Genomic DNA, 21,294 nt, shown 5'->3' on the forward strand with positions numbered 1-21,294 from the left:
GGTCTGATGGAAACCTAAATTCAATTATTAAGGGATGTGTCCCAATACTTTTGTCCATACTATAAAATCTTCCAGATTTATTAAAAAAAATATTTATTTATATAGCTGTTTAACTGACTTGAAGATTTTTTTTTTAAATGATTAAAAAAAAGCCGCCTTTTGCTTCCGATCCACTGCAAAACACATTCCTTCATTAGTAGGGTGTCAGGGATATTAAACTGTCCCTTTAATGATGATGTTCCCTGTAATATCTTTAAACAAATACATCTCACACAACTCTACTCTGATTTATTTTTCCCATCTGAAAGTAAGAACAAAATTGTTTAGAGTTATATATGCATGATGTGAAATGTTTATTCTCCCTATGGGTCAGCTTTTAATCGGTATGTTCTGCGCATTGCTGTATTATACATTTGATCACAAAGGCATAAAAAGAACAAGACTAAATATTGTTCAATAAAATTTATTTTTTTTTTAGAGAAAATTAGGTACATAAATATTTGCGAGAATTATTAACAGAAATGCTCTTTTTTGTTGCTTCTACTATATAAAATGCACTGGGGTACTTAATCGGCAGAGCTGATGCCAAAAAGAAAAACACAATATAAAAGGTAAAATCGAAAGATTAAGACCAGCAGCATTGTATGATGCAGGGAATAGAAGCAGAAAAAAAGGTTTGAGCTGATATGTCATAGCATTATATTGTATCAGAAATTCAGGTAAGTATATGCAAAATAGCACACTATTTAATATGAGGGAAAATACCTATAATTTCTTCCATGCGTTTTCAGTTTGTGCGGAATGGGTTTGGTAAGGAAAGCCTCTTAATCGCATGGCTTCCTTTTTCTAGAGAGCAGGAAAGTTGCGGTCTAGCACATACAAACATGTTCAATTATTATAGGATACTTCCTATGCAAACCCAAATGAAAAGACTACATGGAGTGTTAAACATACGGATTTAAGGTTGAATTCTGAACACAGACACACTTTTCGTATAAATAGCATATCTAGCAAAGGAATACAGTTATATACATAGCAGTGATGTGCAATTGAGCCGTCATTTAATAATACATTCCAAATCTACTCAAACAATTTCAAATTCACAGTAGAGAAGATTATGGTAAAGGTCGTAAAAAGGCCACTATTTGATGAAGCTAAACGTTTAGGGTTTAATAGAGGACATGTTCAAGGCAAATATATCTACTGGTTAAAGAGATTTAAGTCAATGTATTTGTGATTTAAATAAAAGAACTGATTGCAGATGTCACTACTTTTTCAATTAATTAAGAACTCGGCAATATAGTTTTCTTATTCAATCCCTTGTGGCCAAGTCATAACGATAGCCTTGTATATTTGCAATGCATTCTCTCCCAATGGAATTATACTCCAATGCACTGGGTTTTCTTATGACAAAAACTCTGATGTTCGAAAGTCCAAAGAGGTGTAAAAAAGGATATATGCAGCGGAGGACTTCACAGATGATACTGATATTTCCGACACTTCGTGGTCATCGAACTTATACCATCGTTGCTTCAAGCCGTTTTTACAGTACGCGGTATAGTGACCTCCATCCAGGCCTCCGTAATGATTCTAAAAAGAAAAAGATAGAACATTTTTAATATAACCACTGCAGAATAGACAAGGCCAATGGGAAGAGTAACTACTGTAGTTTTACAATCAAATTAGTATGGAATATAATACCACCCAATATATCTTAATATGACATAAACACCATGTGCAACTTACAGAGACTCCAAATAAGTTGTACTTCTTGTAAGTTTTAGGGCCAATGATGTACTGTGATAGATCAAGGGATTCTAATGGAAAATCCACATAAGTCTGGAGCTTCTGTTTCCATCGTCCTTCATAAGAAAAGCTAGCATGAAAAAAGAAATTCAAACACAAATAAGCCAGAAACACAGTTTTGCCAATTTTCATGCAATGAATAAGCATATGAATGTAAAAAAAGTAAGTAAAAAATACCGTTTTAAGTGCACCAGAAGGATAGGAGGGAGCTTCCAAATCTCTATTTTTTTCAAGGAATCTCTTTGAGTCTTACAGTTACTACAGTAAACTCTATTATTATCTGTGAGCTTTTCTTCCTTAGAAAAGGACTTAAGGCAATCCTAAAAAAAACAAAAACAAAAAAAAGCAATTAATACACAACTAAACCCATATATCAACATCAACAGAGAGGTTTTATAGTTTCATTCTGAAAAGTTTGACATTGGCTATACATATACCTATATTATTTTTTTGACATTCTAAACTGGTTTTAGATTTATTTATGAATACATTTATAAAAAAGAAAAAAAATGCACGCACAACAGGTTCAGGGAGTCAATGGATGGCAAAGGTGAACGGAATTCCACCACTAAAACTTCAGACCATTCCATAGCATACATTATGCCCTACATACATACATACATAATGGAAGGGTGTATTACTTGAAGAGAGCATTTGCTTGTAGACTGAAGCGGGAGAGACAGGTACATGAAAGCCTCGAACGTTCTGGACTTTCTATGGCATGTTAGACATTGTACAGTCGATTTAAACTGTCCTTGGAAAAGCGCCACTATAATTGATTCATTTAGCTGTTTGTGCTTCATCCAGGCTAAATCTGCTGCCTGGGAATCATTTAAATGGTCGTTTGATTCCTCTTTGTATCTTTTCCTATTGTCTGCCTGAAAGAAAATGATTGAAAACAAGATCAGATGCAACAATTACACTCAAACAGCAAAAGGGGCAGAAGATGGAAGAGTAAGTATGCTGGAATTCTGAATTTCTAAAGTTAGTTTAATAAAGCCATCACAAAAGTGGATATGTATACGTAGTGAAAATATAGATTTGAATGGATATATACATTCAGATGTAGGTAGCATATATATATAATATCTTCTCCCCTCCGTGAATTTTATTTTCTGAACCATTGCTATTCCCACAAACCACAGTCTGGTTGGATCACCATCGTGGTAGGATATAAAGGTGTTAATACACTATATTTCATGTATTTGTTAGTGATATTTCTGATATGCTCTCCTATCCTCATGTGTAACGGTCTAGAAGTCTGACCAATATATTAAATGCCACAGATGCAGGATAAGAGATAAATTACATTTTCACGGCAACATATGATTAACAGAAGTATGGTCCTCTTAGCGGGAAGGACCGATTAGCCATTATGGAAGTTCATAGATTGCTGCGTTTTTAAATGCAGACTGATACTGTGTTTAAGTATTTAACTAAATATATTTTTACTGGCCACCTCTCTCTTATCTTTTATGCTCTTGGCGATTGTACATAAATTTTTTCTATGAAGATATCCTAAGAGTATTTGCTGCTATCCACTAGTGAATGCTCCACAAAAGCATAAGAGTCCAAGTTTTGAATATATATATATACACACATACACATATATACACACACTTGGAAGATTTATAAGGAATATTGCACTATGGGCATTTTATTTATTTTTTCACATGTTCCTCTTGATTTAAAGATTTCAAGGGAAATAATTATTTGTACTGTGCGCACTTTTTATTTGTATTTCAACTTAGCTTACAAAATATAACTTAACTACTTCAGAACTTTTTTAAACACATTCCTTTTCTTAACGTTGGACAGTGCAACCGTATTCCAAGGTTCCACAACTGCATTTGTGCAAAGTGGTCAAAAAAGAAGACTTGCAGGCTGGGCCTCTATGAACGTGTGTATCCGGTGAAGAATTGAAGTTTATGGAAGACCTTTCAAGGTTAACTTCACATGCAACACCCTACAGAATCTTTAACGAACACAATACGCAAAAAAGGATGGCGTTATTAGTCTACCTACACAATGGGAAATTGTTTAAAAACTTAAATCTTGGTGTGCGGGTGATGTGATAAAGCATCAGGAAATGCATACAGGATGGGAGATTAAAGAGCAATTTGTTGCTACAAGAGAGAATAGTTTGTGCGACTTAATAGAGGACTGACAAGCGCTTGCTTAGGTTATTGGGTCCTATAGAATGTGGGGGTTATGTATATTTAGCAACTCTGGCATAAAGTCAATCATTCTAGCAATTAATGGAATGACCTCACTTCATCAGAGCGCAAAAACGGAATAATTCAACATCAAAAAATTAAACATGTTTGGCAATACACAACATTAATTTGTTAATTACAAGTTAAACAGAGGTGCAGTAAAGCGAAGTATTATGCTCCTGTAGAGCTGGGTTTGGATATTCCTGCCACGCACAGAGGGATGATAAGAAGCATAAGATTTGCCACCATAGGACATTTGTGTTTTCAGAGGTTGCCAACAGACAACAAGAATATATCACCATTTGGGGATTGGTTAACCTTTATTGCCCTTGCACAGAATGTCTTACATTAATTGAATGTTGGGGCATCCGTGTACGTGAGGAGTGAGTGCAATTCCACTGTGTTCCAGCTCTTTATTCAGAGTTTTGGCTTCAGTGATCAGCCACCAAGCAAAAATAAAGAACATAAAAATAGTGGAAATACTGGGAAAACAATGACAATGAAGTCACAGTGTGGGCACTCAGCGAAGACAGAATGAAGTATGGAATCACATGTGCACATTCACCATGATTAGTGTGCATGAATGAAACTGACACCAAAACAATCCAGGTAAGGTCTGGCCTCTCTGTCAATGCGATGGTTCCCCTAAAAAAATAGTAGCTGCTAAGACTGGTCTGGATTCTCCTCCACATACTCTGTATGTGCTCTTTCATCTTATATCCATGGGCTGTAACTAAATTAACAGAAAGGCAATTTTCATTGTTTAGATGTGGCCTAATGGAAGCCAGAGGGCAATTCTACAAATCCGCAATGAGCTTTCGCTCTGATAGAATGCCTCTGTCTATAGCAAACCCCCCCCCAAAAAAACAATATTTAAATATGTAGTGACTTACCAGCAAACACATGAGAACTACACTATGCATAACAATATTTCAAATACATGTGGGTAGTGGGATACTCTGTAGTAAGCTAACACACTAGAAGAACTACCCCCCCCTCCAATGCTCCATTTCAATTAGCATTAGCAGTACAAATACATGATAATGAAGAATGACACTCACTATGGTATATACATCACAAGACAAACAAACGTTTTGCTACTTACTCTCTATAAAGCCGTCAAAAAGCATTATAAAAAAAAAAGTAAAAACAAATCAACAACAACATAATTACATTACTAAGAGTACAGTGCTTCTAAAGTGTGAATTGCAGTAAAACTGGATGTATTGCTTTGTAATTGCCTGAAGTAGTAAGCAAACATGAATGCAAAGCTAACTTACAGAGATATTTAAATTCCAAAAGAAGTGTTATTTATAATAAAATAGCGACAAGACGATTTCTTGTGCCAAGTATATACATGCTATTGGTTCCATTGGGTATGTGAACTCTGATCCCGAATTGCTCTCAATAAATAAGGTCTGTTTTATCTTATAGAGACGTATGTGGTTTAGCATAACACTAATCGAATCTAGTAGCCAGATAGATGAACAGAAGGAATCCAGGAGGCTCTGAATGCAACGGAATCTGCGCACCTAATAATATGCATTATTCAAGGAATTGTGTTTGCAAAGATTGGGGATAGCAATTCTACTGGCTGTGATCCACATGAGAGCCGAATAGTTTGTACTTTTACTATCAAAAACCTTAACCATAAAATCTTATTTGCAGCAGACGTCGCAGGATGGGGAACATCATTCCTCCTCTTCTGTATTATGCCTACTGCTTACGGTTACCAGATATATGATATATTATTTAACAAATGATAGCTATATAGGTTAAAGATGGCTACACAGTACAATACAAAGAAGCTGTACGTTTTCTAAATACACATAAGGCATGCCATAGAACACATTTGAATGGTCCATGAAAAACCCTACCTTGTTCAGGTCTTCATGCAGCCCATCCATTAGAAATAGCAGCAGCTCTTGAGAATCATGCTGACTGTATCCGGCAAATTGATCGTTTATTTTCCCAATTGTTACTTTAAAGTCCCTTGGGCTTATAAATTTGTACTGGCCATTCCATAAAGCTTTCATTATGATGCCAAATTCCTCAGCCACTTCACCCTTGTGGCCCAAAAGGTTTGACCTAAAAAAAAAAAAAACAAAAAAAAAAAACATAAAAATTAACATTTCTCCCTAAACAATGTAACATTAGCCAAAAATGAAGTCTGGCATGAGAACCAAGGTGTGGACAAGGTTCTGCATTCAAATTGGAGCTCTGTTACCATAGTAACCAGACATATATTACACAACCTTATTGCCTACAGTTATTATAAGATGCATAATGGCACTGAAGTGTAGTATAAGCTTTAATAATTCCCAAACTACCTGTTAATGTCCGATTGGTAGTAGTTCTTATTGAAGTATTCGGCTAAACGTGGAGTATTACAGAGGCACTGTAAAATGGAGTTCATGTAGCAGGTATTCCCTAGGTTTCGAAGGCCAGTGAGAGCTGGGCCCAAACCTCCAAACACCGGATTCAGGCTGCGGATCTTGGATGCGGAAAGCTTCGTGATTTCCGCCTTGGTGTGAGTCAGCGGTCTACAAAAAGCAGAAACATTGTGAGCATTAAATGAACAACATAACTAAAGAGCTGGGGGAGAAAGATAATCTGTGCCTAGAATGACAGAGAACATGTTTTGTAGAAGGTCACAGGGCAGACGAGTATGAATTTTCTCTGGGAAAAGATGAACTTTTAAAACAGACAGACTTTTCCCCAACACAAAAGTTATTTTCACATTTGTCCCATGAGACCTATTTTTGCAGACCTAAGAGCATAAAGTATGATGTAGGCTCAAATAGGCGTTTGTGACATTGAAGGACCCTTCTTTGGTTTTACTGAATTAAAAACTTGGCCTTACAGAAATCAAATTTTCCTTCTAAGTCGACAAAAACATTGCAGTAATATAAAAGATTTTAATTTCATTGGATTTTAGCCTATTATCATTAGGGAGCGTAATGCTTTGGTATCATGAAGAGAGAGAGATAACTTTCAAGGAGATCTAATTAAATATAAAATAGGAATTAAGTAGGCATCCTTACTTATTTTCTCGATTGACTACCGGCATTGGCTTCTTTTTCTCTTCCTCCTTAAGTGCTTGGGATAAATCCGGTGAGGAGTAAGAGCGCTTCAACTTGGTCTGCTCCCGTTCCGTGTCAAGGTGAGCCTGAGGCTTGACTCTTTGAACTGGAGCAGCTGAAGGAGTGGATGATGGGATGGACGCAGGAGCCATTTCGGGAGGATACATGTGAACCGTATGTGTTGGAGAATGATAATACCGATAAGTGCCAGTTATTGGCTCAAGGAACTGAGGAGGAAAAACGAGTATTTGTCAGAAGGCTTGTCAGGAAAGAAACACTGCGGATTGTAAAACTGTGTTGGCTCTATTTGTAGCATCTGGACAGAAATGTCTGTCTAAATATATATATTTTTTTTAAAGACGGGGACTATATTAGATTGCTCAGTGTACGAAGAGACACCAATTCACATGTATTATTACCTTAACCCAGCCTGCTGGCATTCCTGGTACAGTCATACCCATCTCTTCGCTTCGAGCGCGCACCAAAGGATCTCTCTAGGGTGAAAAAACAACAGCAAAAAAAACGTATTAATTCAACAAAACATGTGAAAGCTTCGACTAAAAGCACGCCAGCTTTCAGGGAAGACTGAAGTGAGGAAGACAGTCATGTCATAATATACAAGACAGATATAACTAACCCAGTGGTCCTTCGTGGGGAAAAGTAACAAGCACAATAGCTCTGTATCGTTGGCACCAACGATCACTACTACCAACACTACCAGGGTATTATTAACAGTAATGAGAGTACACTGGCGGCAATTTATCGGACCTTTTGTTAACATTTTATGACCTTTATGGCCACAAGATGCTATAGTAGAAAAGACTTCACAAAATTAATTAAATGCAGCCCTTTGGTTTCGGTGTTAATATATTGTCATGTTGCGTTCCCAGATGCTAAAACAAGTCAGGTCATCTCAAATAAAGATTTGGTAACTCAAGCACAAGAGCCAACCTTGCAGAATCTAAAAGCTCTTGTTCAACCCATAAAGGTGGTATATGGTCAAAGGGGCTTTATCAGGGACGGAGTTGATAAGTGAACTCACAAAAGCCCTCTCCGCACTTTAAAAAATAACATGCCATATTTCTTTACGTTTTACCTGTAACATTTGTGTTCTCATTGTAGCTCGCCATGTGCCCAATACATACCCTAGATCTGTCTTCAGAGACCTCTTTCTCTACCGTGTCTGTCTTGTCCTCCTGGTGGCTTTTACTTGGTTCTAGCTGTAAAAATATGCTCCGTTACAATAGTATACTTATTAAACATTATACACGCAAGGCCCATAATAAGTAAACACTTTGCAACAGAGGCATCACCAAACAGAAACAGATACTACTAAGGTATATTAAAGTTTTAACATGTTCATATTACCATCCTACAATAAGTCTGTCTAAATTGTGAAGGTAACTTAAAGGTTCCATTAAATAAAGAGCAGTTAGTCTGTCTCAGCTCTTTGGACCAATGACAGCTTAAAGGCTCTAAATGGGATTTAAAAATCACTGCACAAGGGCACTCATTCTGTGGACAAATATATTTGTGTCCTTGTTTTAAGCTTGTCATATGCCCAATACATACCCATACAACTCCGAATATACTTGCCCTCTTTAGAATGCTTGCTGGTTGTGCATCTTTCATTTCATCAGGTGGTTTCTTGTCAACATCTATCCTTTTTGTTTGCAGCTTTTTGTTTTCTATCACATTCTGGCGTTTTTCATCTACTTCTTCCTTTTTGTGAATTGCCTCCTGCCCATTTTTGCTTCCATTGCTCTTATTGGGTTCCAGTTCTTCCGGATTAGAACCTGCATTATCATCACTGGACTTGTCAGTAGTGTTTGTTTCAGGCTTGTCTTTCTTTTTATCCACGAGAACGTGGGTGTCCGGTTTCATGGACTTGGAGTCCAGGGGTGGCTTTGTTGAACGGTCCGGGATATTCCTGGCGTTTTGTATTGGCTGGTTTTCTTTGGCTTCAATTTTGACCTTTGTTGGACTGTCGCTTACTTTTACAGATGGCTTCTTTGTGCGATCAATCTAAACAAGGGCGAAATGTATTCATCTTAGTCAACAGCTTCACAGAGATGTATCAAAGATTAGCGTGCAATATGTATATTGATGAACCGTGTTAATTTTGCACATAACTAGGGGAAAGTTTGAAGTAAAGTATGACCCCCCCCCCAATAGTTTACTGATAAAAGTTCAGCTGTGGTGAAGATCCCATGGTTTTGATCATTTAGTGCACCCCCATACATTATATATTGTTTTTTCAGCACACGTAGGGCTTTCTTTTGAAATAACTATTTATATAAACCATCATTTAAATATGAGAAATATATTAAAAAAAAAAAGTGGGGAAAATTAGAAGAAAAAAAAAAAGTGGGGAAAATTAGAAGAAAAAAAAACCAAAACATTTTCCATTTCACCCATGAAATCCTCCAAAAGTGTATTTAGGTATTTGTCCTGTATTTGGAAATACCTCATATGCCTGGTATTTTCATTTATTTTGGCACTTACAGAGTTAAATATGAATGACGCGCATCGCCGTTTCTGAACAAGATTTTTCTAAATGCAGCATCCTGGGAGTTGCTCCCCAATAGCAGCCAGAAAAAGAAAAACTGATAAAAAAGTATATATTTTTTTGAAAGTTGACATCCCAAAGTGTTTTACTAGGGGCATTTTAACACTTTTTATTTAACCATTGTAGTGCCAGTCTGTCCTAAACATTGCTATAAAACATTTTTTCATTTTTAACAAACCCATTCTATCCAAACACAGTATTTAGTAAATGTTTTTCCCTGGGTACGTACAATTACTAAAACAACTAGATTAGTATTCAGAAACATACAAACCCCCCCCCAGTACAGGAATACCCCATATGCATTTTTTCCAAACGGTTCAAATCAGTTTGCTGGGACACGTAGATGTCCCATATTTCATTTTAACCCCCTAAAACTAGACAGCTCAGGGAATCTAGTTAGGGGCATATTGGCCTGTCCCATGCAGTTGATTCCACACAGCACCTTCCAAGTGTAGTCTAACAAAAAAAGAAAACATTTACTGTTGCTGGTCTGCCTGGCTTCCAGGCAGACCAGCAGAGCCCTGTACAAAACAGGTATTAACCCCTAAAATGCCACGATCGAAGGGGTTAACGCCGCACTGTTGAACTCATGGAGCGATCAGACAGCAGGGGAATGTTGTTTGTCTTTTTCCAAAACATGCTATGAGTACTTACAGTTGGAATTACTTTCACAGAATTGGGTTTCTGTATTTCGGCGGCAGGTTCAGGTTTTGGTGTTACAACAACTAGTTCTTCCGGTTTCTCAACAATTACTTCTTTTTTTGGTGGCTCGTTTTTTTCTTTCACAGGTACCGGGGAGGGCTCTACCTGTATAGAAGATGGAGGTGGTGGTGGCTCTTCTAGCGTCGGGTAACTGAAATTCACTGCAACAAAACAGATATAAATTAAAAAACACTGAACACTGACTAGGATTAAATACAATTAAGGCACAATCAAAGATTATTATTTAAAATCAAACATTTATATTTAAAAATTGTAAAATAGCTTTTTGAAATCAATAAGCCAGACATATCAATATATATACAATAACAAACAGGTCTGCAGTATAACATCATGTATATAACATTTACAGAATCAAAGCCATGAAATGAGTTAAGGCTGTAGTGACGCAGATCAACTAAGCACAAACCGTGAATAACACCAATCTTGTCCTTTTAAAGACTTTATACCAGAACCAGAGGTTCTTTTTTTCTGTGATCAGTTGTTTTAAAAAGTAGGTTTGGGTTTTATTCTTAGCCATAATGATACATAAGGCTAATGGATCTATTGTTAAATCCATACATTAGGATTTTATGGAATACAAACACTTCTACTGTACAGCAGTAGTTCTAGAAGATAACCAACTTACACGACAAAGGCAGTGATTCAGCTTTACTCCTCATGGGTACAGATACTCTGCCGTTGGTTGTGTACATAGGATAACATAACAGCCAGTTTTCATAACCACCCTCCAACACTAACGGTTCACTTCTCAGAATGGTTTTAGTGTCCCACTGGGGGCAAAATAAATAGAAAACAGAAAAGTTATCTTAAATACATAAACAGCCTAAAACACATTAGGGGACAGGATTGTGTAAAATGTCTGTACATATAAAAATGTGTTTGGTTTTGTGATTTATTTAGTCCCCAGTGATAAACATAAAATATCTAATATTTCACCCTGTGCAAGAATAAAATAAAAATGGTCGCATAATTAGACAATATGGAGAAGTTTTTTTTCATACAGCACCAGCAAATTCCATTGTTCTGCCCCAATAGGGTAGAGTAAAAATGTACCAATAACATGAAAAGTGACAATAAAATGAGATTAACACATGCCAAGACAAACTGGTACAGAAGAGAAGGATGTACCCAGCCCTTGTGAGCGAACGCTCTATTAAGCTGGAATAATGGTAGTATTTTGAACTCAAAGCTTATTATTATTATTATTATTATTAATTGTTTTATATAGCGCCATCAAATTCCGTAGCGCTGTACAATGGGTAAACAAGTAGTTTGTAACATAACAACAGGTGAGGAGGGCCCTGCTCAACGAGCTTACAGTCTATTCATTCTTGTCTTGTTTCCATCACTTTTCATTTTATTTTTATTCTCATATTACTACTGCTTTTGCACACAGTATACAAAGTGCTTGGGGTAGAGAATTTCAAAAGGCACGAATTGGTGGCTTTTTTTTTTTAAACTCATCTGACAGTATATTTCCCTAAATATTTGACAGCTTTGTTGCTACTCTCCTATTGAAACTATTTTCCAGGAATTGTTTTACCTATAAGTAGGGCTGAAACAACGAATCGATAAAATCGATAATAATCGATAACGGAAATCGTTGTCGACGATTTCCGTTATCGATTAATCGAGTGATCGATTCGTTGTTGGAGCACTCGGCTCCTTTTACTTACCTCCGCGAGCGTTCCCCGCTTCTGCTACACGCTCTGCAGTCTCCGCCTTCTAGCTACGTGACGGATGTGACGCGTTCCGGAGGTAAGTATTCTTCATGTCTATGTGCACAGATCGCACAGAGCCACTCGCACAGAGCGAATCGCTCTGTGCGAATGGAGCCACTCGCACAGAGCGGTTCGCTCTGTGCGAGTGGCTCCACTCGCACAGAGCGGTTCGCTCTGTGCGAGTGGCTCCATTCGCACAGAGCGGTTCGCTCTGTGCGAGTGGCTCCATTCGCACAGAGCGGTTCGCTCTGTGCGAGTGGCTCCATTCGCACAGAGCGATTCGCGGGGGTGGGGGTCCACGGTGGGGTGGGGGTGGGGTTTCAGGGGATGCAGGGTGTGAGTGTGGGTGCAGGGCAGAGTGGGGGTGGGGGGTGCAGGGAAGAGTGGGGGTGGGGGGTGCAGGGCAGGAGACTGGGTGCAGGGCAGAGTGGGGGTGGGGATGCAGGGTGTGAGTGTGGGTGCAGGGCAGAGTGGGAGACTGGGTGCAGGGCAGAGTGGGGGTGGGGATGCAGGGCAGGGTGTGAGTGTGGGTGCAGGGCAGAGTGGGTGCAGGGCAGAGTGTAAGTGTGGGGGCAGGGCAGAATGTGGGGGCAGGGCTGGGTGCAGGGCAGAGTTGGAGACTGGGTGCAGGGGCACAGTGCAAAGTGCTGGGTGCAAAGTGCCAGTGCTGGGTACAAAGTGCCAGGGCTGGCTGCAAAGTGCCAGGGCTGGCTGCAAAGTGCAAAGTACTGGTGCAAAGTGCTGAGTGCTGGGTGCAAAGTGCTTGCTGGGTGCAAAGTGCCAGGGCTGGGGCAAAGTGCTGGGTGCAAAGTGCCAGGGCTGGGGCAAAGTGCTGGGTGCAAAGTGCTGAGTGCTGGGTACAAAGTGCTGGGTGCAAAGTGCCAGGGCTGGGTGCAAAGTGCTGAGTGCTGGGTGCAAAGTGCTTGCTGGGTGCAAAGTGCCAGGGCTGGGGCAAAGTGCTGGGTGCAAAGTTCTGGGGCAAAGTGCTGGGTGCAAAGTGCCAGGGCTGGGGCAAAGTTTCTTGAACAGTAATAGTCCACCTCTTTTCAGAATGTTTGGGGTTATTTTGTTTCATAAATATTGTGTTTGGGTTCTTGTACTTTGAAAATATTGTTTTTTATTACATCATAACAAAATAAGAATGTTAATGTAAATTTTAAGTTGTTTTTTAACATCCAGTTCATTAAATTATTTTAAATAAAAGAAAAATTTGCATATTGTTTTTTTTTATCCGATTAATCGATTAATCGAAAAAATAATCGGCCAACTAATCGATTATTAAAATAATCGTTAGTTGCAGCCCTACCTATAAGCACAGATGAGCAGCAAACGTTCATAACCCAACTTTCCATTGAACATCCTGCATTATAAAAAGGTATTATCCTACATACTGCAAATGAAAACGGGAATTTAACACTCTTAATTTTCACCTTGAAAAGTGCATCTTTCAGACTTTGAAGGGTAGTTCCAAGTCTTAAATCATTCACGGAGCTGAACCAGTCAAGTAATACAATGTAATCGACATGACCTCTTCTATCCCACTCGGCTTTCGATGCATCGGGGAGATTTGTTTCAATTTTGCTGGTAGTGTACCTACAAAGAAGTGAAACGTTAATACAAATTAAATACAACGCTTACATCTCCCTAGGCTTTATACTCCAACTGTACTGAGTTCTTACCCAGGACAAATAGCCTCCTGTGGCACGCTTATGGAACTTCTAATGTGAGACTCTTCAAAATCCTTCGCACATCGAGCGTCCATTATAAGAATGCTGATGTTGGAATCATTCATCATTGGAAAGAGGTTTTCAGGAGCTATTGCTCCAGGAGGCACTGACGAAATCAGGATAAGCAGCAATTATACAAGATATAATTATCATATAATAATACCTTTATTGCAGTCAATGATTATTAAAACAAATAAGCATAAGTGGTGAAATTGCTTCATTTTTTATTGCGGTGTAAAGCATATGCTATGTGGGTATGGATGTATATATCTATACATGCAAAAAAAAAAACACTTACCATTAGAAGACTCTTTCTTCAGAAGTTCTTTTTTTGCACCATTCGCCTACACAACATGAATAAAGTGCATCAACAATTTTACAGCAGTTTCTATAGTTTACATTAGTTCAATACCATGAGTTTCCTCGTCTAAAGCGAGGCTATAACAACTGATTATCTGCTACATGTAAATATGCACGGTTCAGGCATAAAGCTATCCAGAATCAAAGACAGGATCATGGACTCATTAAGGGCTGAGTCTCTACATCAGGAAAAACGGGAAGACTAGATGGGCTTTATCTGCTGGTAAATTCTACGGTTCTTTGGCATATGCCAAGCAGTGTTATTACAGTTTGTGCCTGCCAGATGTCTAGCAAAGGTCTAAATTCAAGTCGCTTGACATGTAACCATTTTGTTGTGATGTCAGGACAAGCGTCTTACAGCGAGCTTAATAGAACATTAAAATAATAACAGCTACCAAAATAAACTTGATTTGTATGCTAAACGTGATCAGAAATGAGAAGATACCGTACCATCTGATTAGAAACAATATCAGGTATTTCCTTGGGAAGCAGACTGCCCTCCAGTTTCTTTTGCTCTTCTAATCTCTCTCTTTCCTCCAGTTTTTTCCGGACTTCAGCTTCTTCATACCTAATGAAAGAAAAAATAAATGTGAATACAGTTAAGGGATCCGCAGTAAACAAAACAAGAAAAAAAAATGATGGATACAAGCAGTTCTTAAGAAAAAAAAAATAATTGCTTATCAATGAATATATACACACCTATTTTTAAGGCTCTCAGAAAGTTTTTCTGCTTCTTCAACTGATTTTAATATAGTAGATGGTCCAAGTAAGGACTTAAAGTAGTCCTAGGAACAAACAAGCAAACTCTAATGAACAGTTAATAAAATGTCACAATTACTTAATGTTACACGGAACAGACATTTTACACAATATAGAAATTAAACAAGCTAAACATTATGCTACGTGTGATATCAGGGGCTTGCTTTGTTGGACCTCTCTTTTCAAGCAGCCTTAACTTTTGGAACCGACAAAAACGTTAAGAAACCGCTTTTTCAAACAATAAATAAGCAGGGTAAGAGACAGAGAGAGTTTAAATGAGACTGCCACTGACAAAGTAGACAGACAGCTTAGCTTCGTCCCTTTCAGATGCTTATCAGGACATAGACTATTAATAACGTGAAAATTAAGTGAGCAGGTATTTACCAATAATTTATCTGAAAGGGTATCAGTGAAGAAAATACCTTCTGCTTCAATGATCCCCGAGTACAAAAGAACGTGCTTTACTAACCCATTCAAGTTTGTAACATTTACTGCACAAAAATCTAATTATGATTAACAGCAGCTCCACTAACACCACTGTTTTCTACAACACTAAACACTATAATTTCTATACAATGACAAGAAAAAGAAAGTTAATCCTTTGGGATTACCAGCATTTATGTATCAATTTGTTTTATAATATGATATGATCATCTAAATTACAATAATGAACAATCTGTTAACTACAGATTATTGTATTGTTCTTGTCTACATAGAATACATCATTCAAACATTCACAGTGTGGGTTGGAAAAAAGTATTTGAACTTCTAGGCTAATCGCTTCAACAAAAGCTAATTGGAGTCAGGAGCTACCAAACCTGGAGTCCAATCAATGAAACAGGACTGGAGGTGTGTTTTAGTGCTACTTTGACTTAAAAAACACTCACAAAACATCTGTTGACGTGAACCATGCCTCGCATATCCATATGAAAGCATTATCCCAACGGTGAAGTATGGTGGAGAGAGAATCATTATTTACAGCTGCTTTGTTGCCTCAGGGCCTGGACAGTTTCAATCATCAAGGGCATAATTCCCAAGTTTATCAAGGTATCATACAGGATAATGTAAGGATGGCTGTCCACCAGCTGAAGCAAAGTAGAAGTTGTGTAATGCAGCAGGACAATGACCTTAAACATCAACAAGTAAATCCACCTTTTGGAGCGGCCCAGTCAGAGACGAGACCATAACCCATTAGAGATGCTGTGGAATGACCTCAAGAGAGACGCTCACACCAGACACCCTAAGAATATGGCTGAGCTTAAGCAGACCTGTAATGAATGGTCTAAAATTTCTCCTGAAAGTTGTGCAGGTCTGATCCGCGGCTACTGAAAGCATTTGTTTGAGGTTATTGTTGCCAAAGGAGTTTTGACCTGTTATTAAAATCCAAGGATTCACTTTTTTCACCAGCACTGAAAATGCTTGATGTCATGAAAAATTATCATTGTGTGTTATTAGCTTAAGCACATTGTGTTTGTTTGTACTTACCAGATGTAGATCACGTCACATTTTATGAACAATGAACGTAGAAAACCAGGTAATGCCAAAAGGATTCACTTACTTTTTCATGTCATAATTATTACACATATAAAACACATACAGATTATAAAAAAAAATGCTTTACCTGATTTTGCTTGAAATCTGCCCTTTTTTTAATGAGTTCGAAGACAAACAAAAATTTCATGTAGAAGACATACGCCTTTTCCTCATCTCCATCCAGTCTGCATTCTTCAGCTTTTTGAAAGATCTTGCTAGCACTAGTAACATAGCTTGAGAAACAAAATGAGAAAATATTAACATTTCATATATTTTACAAAACTATTAGCAATCTGGACAAAACCTGAATATCAAAGACTTAAAGCAATCATAGGAAGCAAAGAGGAGGTAAGGTTTATCACAACACTTGAACAGAATATTGCTAATAAAGCAAAAAATATGAATGAGACTGCTCTTGTTTGAGAATAAATATTTATATTTCATATGATGGCTGAGGATGCCCTGGAAACACTACTACTGTACTCCCACGTCCTCCAGAGGGTATAACATCAGTATGCTGAACTTCATAGAGGTGAGCGAGCGGACTTGGCTAGCCTTCAGAGCAGGATTACAGAATACACAAAGCAAGCCTTAATTGCATGGTCCTCCACACATCCAGCTAGCTAGCTCGATTTATCCAACTCTAATTGTGTCAGGTTGAGTTGAGGTGAGGTGAAAACATTCGCATAAAAATATACACGGAAACGCACAAAATGTAAACATGATACTACCAAATAAAAAAAGGACGGTGCTTCATTTCAGTTTCGTAACAGAACTTGTCTAGAGAGTCCTCAAAACAACCTAGGCAAACACATACAAAACCCAAGAGCAACCCGAATATCGAGAGCCCTTAACCTGTATTCTCAAAAACGTGATGGAAAATAAAAGCAGAACACATACCTTTTTGTGCTTGTTTTTTCCGGTTTAACTTCTGCCTTCTTCTTGAGATCAGATAGCGAGGTGGAAAGGTACAGCTCTTTGGGCAGCGCAGATACAGTCGGCATGCTGGATCAGATTCTTTGTCCTCACAGCAGGACGCCTCGAATTTGCTTCTGTTTTGAAACAGTAGAGTATTCCTTTAAAAGATGCATGTGCTTCGAAGAAAAAGTCTATCGCAACTGGCAAGCCACGGCTCATGGAAACTAAAGTCACACGGTATTGACACAGAGGATTGGACTATGTAATAGAGCGGATTTTTTTTTATACCGTAGGTAGACTTGTTTCCATTCCCATGTCAAGGTATTTCTTAGTATCCCGACTCACCATCATTTCATTGGCATCGGTTCATGCTTATTGATCACCGTTACGTTATAAGCCATGAAGTGCCAAACCCCATGCTGTTCGCGAACGCAGCACTGCAGTATCCTGCCTGGTATTTATAAATAGATTTACTTTATCTCTGATGCACCATTACAGGTTCCTAGAACACCTGCATTACAAGAAATCTTCTTTTAAACATGGGCACAAAACCATAAGTTACCATAGAATCTCAGCTTTATAATAATAATACAAAATGTCATCTTTATACCCACTTCCTTCTAGTAACTTGATGCGTGGCTCCCCATCACGAGAAAGCCTTACCACCTAAATATAAATTCAGTAACGGTTTTTCCCTAGCAGAGCCGCCTCTCCCTAATACCTCTTTTGGGTCTTCTCATCCCCGCACTAAATAAGAGAATAACAGATTCAGTAGAAAAATTAAGGTCTTTACTTCTTATCATCATGGTTTTCTACCAAGATGCACATGAAGGTGCCGACTTCCAGCGTATAAAGCGATTGTTAACGGAATGTCTTCATAGGTGTAATGAGGCCATTTATCACTCCCATCACTCCTGTGTTTCAATGGCACGTTGTGCTCACTAATCCAAGTTTAAAAAGCTAATTGATTATTAGAAAACCTTTTTTTTTTTTGTAATTGTTACAACCAGAAAAATTTCCATGAAAACGGCTAAGTAACCCCCAACTTTTGAACGGTAGTGTGTGTGTGTATATATATATATATATATATATATATATATATATATATATATATATATATATATATAAAGTCCAAAATTAACAATTGCACTCCAAATGCCAAATTTCTGCCCGGTGCCAAATAACTGCAGCAGTAAATAATATAAAGTCCAAAAATAATTACCGGCACTCCAGGGACTTTGCAAATGACCACACAAACAACTTCGGTTTTTAAGTCTTAAAAACCGAAGTTGTTTGTGTGGTCATTTGCAAAGTCCCTGGAGTGCCGGTAATTATTTTTGGACTTTATATATATATATATATACATATATATATACATATATATATTTTTTTTTTATTATATTCCCCAGTTTATACAGGTTTATTTTGGAGGTACACACTGGAGTTTTATATACGGGATCAGAGGAATATACCCCATGCTGCTGCCTGCATGATATCAAAAAGCAGATCCCTGGTGAGCGAAGCGCTGATTTTATCACAGGAACACGAGTGAAGTCCGCTTTCACCTGCCTCATCTTTACGCTATTCTTATATCATGCCATCTAGATTGTTAGCTTGTTTCAGCAACCTCACGTTTGTCTCTGTGTTACGTTATGTCCTGGTTACCCATTGTACAGCGCTGCGGAATATGATGGCGCTATATAATAATAATAGTAGGCTGTAGCACACCTGCAGCTCGACTAACTGTAGCTCAGCTTAAGTATTCGAAAGAATCTGACACGCTGGGAATACTAACACAAACCAGTTCTGCGGAAATAATAAAGTTCCCCGCACGCTGGCCCCCGGACAAGATCCGTATCACGAGCGAGCAGCCATTCCTATAACGTAAAGCCGAGATACGAGCATCTCGCCCGTGACAGATTACTGACTGCAGCCAGACCTTGGGGAGTCACATGACAGGCACAGCACTCTCCGCAGTGATGTCACTGACCGCCCTCGGAACCGCTCCGTTAATTAACGGTCGGCCGCTAGGCAGGCGAGCTCACGTAATCAGCGCCGTGGCCCTAACTCACCCGGTTCATTCCTTCCTCTCCTGCACTGACGCAAACAGCTGCCTCTCACGGTATGACTGACCAAGATGGACACGGATTGTTTTCGTGGGGCAGCGTCCTTCCCTCAGTGCGCAGCGTGATGATGTCACGGCCACAATAACCCGGAAGAAGGTGTCGTGGAACATGCTGTACGGAGTCGGTTGCTTTGCGGTTTAGTCCCCCGGGTCTTACTGGTTCACTCAGTGATCCGCACCTGGTACTTTAGGGCTTTAGTGAGACTGTATGCTTGAGAGATATTTTGTAACGAAAATAATAAACTTTAGTTACGTCATAAAATTTATGAACCCGCCGTCTGCAGATATTCTGAACTGGATGTGAGCAAACTATTTGGGTAACTATTTTGGGCCATACTGCTGACGCCTTCATGAATAATGGAGAATTATATTAAAAAAATGAAATAAACAATGTTTGAATATATGTATATATTAAAAAACAGCTTGGCAACAGTGACTGTTGTGATCAGGCCTGGACTAGCCATCTGGTGAACCAGATACGTGCCAGATGGGCATACCTGGGAACTTCTGGGCTCCGGCTACCCTTGCGGGACACAGCCAGGGCTCCCTGCTGATGTCAGGGGCTGACACTGTGGGAAACACCCCATTTAAAGGGAAAATGACAAGGGAGTGGGACTGGAGGATTCGGGTGCTTCTCCCCGAGTTCTCTGGGTCCAACCCAGAGAGTTCCCAGGTATGCAGTTGGGCCCGTGGCTGATGGTACCCGCTCCTCTCTGGTGGCAGATCGAGTGCTTCATTCTGCGGCTGCCGGACGTATGTACATCGTTAAATGGCTACTGGCCTTAAAGTGCCAGGTCTACTTTTCTTCTGTAGATTAATTTAAAGTAGTTCAAATAAAGGAAACATCGAATTAGACGGGAGATAAGAACCATTCAGCCAAAGGCTGTCCCAAGACATTGTTCTGCTTGGGATCAATGATGAAGTGGGTGTGGTTTTGCACCACGCTCAACAAAACCACACCCACATCCATTGTTATAGCATGATTAATAAATTCACTCTCTCACACTCTTTCTCAATGTCTTCCTACCTTGTGACTTTAACAAGGCCCCAGGAACAGCCATGTATTATAGGGCCCCTGCTGCAATACTAGGGGCAAATTTCCCCCTTGGAAGATCAGTTCCCTGGTGTACCACTACTTAATAGGCTTGTTACAAGGTACATTTCTGAGCTCCCCAACAGGCCATTTACTCTATGAAAGTCTGTACAGAGATATGACCTGCATAGGATGTAGTAAAATGTGCTCTGCATTTTTAAGAGATGGAGCACTAGCATACCTGGGAACTCTTCAACTCCAGGTGAAGCGTTGCTGCCCATATCATCGTTAAAAATAGCGTGTGTCCCACGATGCCGGCAAGACTGCCTGCAACATCAGTGGGGTCTCCAACTGACATCATTATTATTATTATTTATTGTTTATATAGCACCATCAGATTCCAGAGCGCTGTACAAAGGGTAGACAGAACATAATTAGTATAGAACATAACTAAGGCTGCAACAACTAATCGATAATAATTGATAATGAAAATTTCATTACGAATTTCATTATCGATTAGTTGAATCGACTTTATTGAATATAAGATGAGTGTTTTTTCAGAGCAAATTAAAAATACCATTCATTGTATAATCCGACCTCAAATAGAGGTCGGATAATAATACTAAGATCCAGATCCCCTGCTGCGCTTTAGGGGACCCAGATCCTTCTCTCTGACAGCCGGCAGCCGTCTGTGCGATGCGCACAGAAATCCTCCGCTACT

At 38.9% G+C, this 21,294-nt stretch overlaps 1 protein-coding gene across 1 annotated transcript; it reads right to left on the bottom strand.

Annotated features, from left to right (window-relative positions):
• Positions 1-447: 447 nt before the first annotated feature.
• On the bottom strand, positions 448-19,610 carry USP8 (ubiquitin specific peptidase 8). The gene is made up of 20 exons (XM_053465135.1): positions 19,488-19,610; positions 17,398-17,549; positions 16,586-16,730; positions 14,905-14,990; positions 14,656-14,773; positions 14,144-14,189; positions 13,798-13,951; positions 13,549-13,711; positions 11,023-11,167; positions 10,329-10,537; positions 8,698-9,130; positions 8,251-8,321; positions 7,525-7,599; positions 7,067-7,332; positions 6,353-6,565; positions 5,900-6,110; positions 2,448-2,684; positions 1,984-2,126; positions 1,747-1,876; positions 448-1,590 (listed from the first exon to the last, which is right to left on the bottom strand). The coding sequence occupies exons 2-20, from the start codon at positions 17,499-17,501 to the stop codon at positions 1,405-1,407; spliced, it is 3,135 nt and encodes a 1,044-aa protein (XP_053321110.1). The 5' UTR covers positions 17,502-17,549; positions 19,488-19,610; the 3' UTR covers positions 448-1,404.
• Between the last annotated feature and the right edge of the window lie 1,684 nt (positions 19,611-21,294).

Source organism: Spea bombifrons, chromosome 4 (genome assembly GCF_027358695.1).
Source record: "Spea bombifrons isolate aSpeBom1 chromosome 4, aSpeBom1.2.pri, whole genome shotgun sequence".
Taxonomy (NCBI): Eukaryota; Metazoa; Chordata; class Amphibia; order Anura; family Pelobatidae; genus Spea; species Spea bombifrons.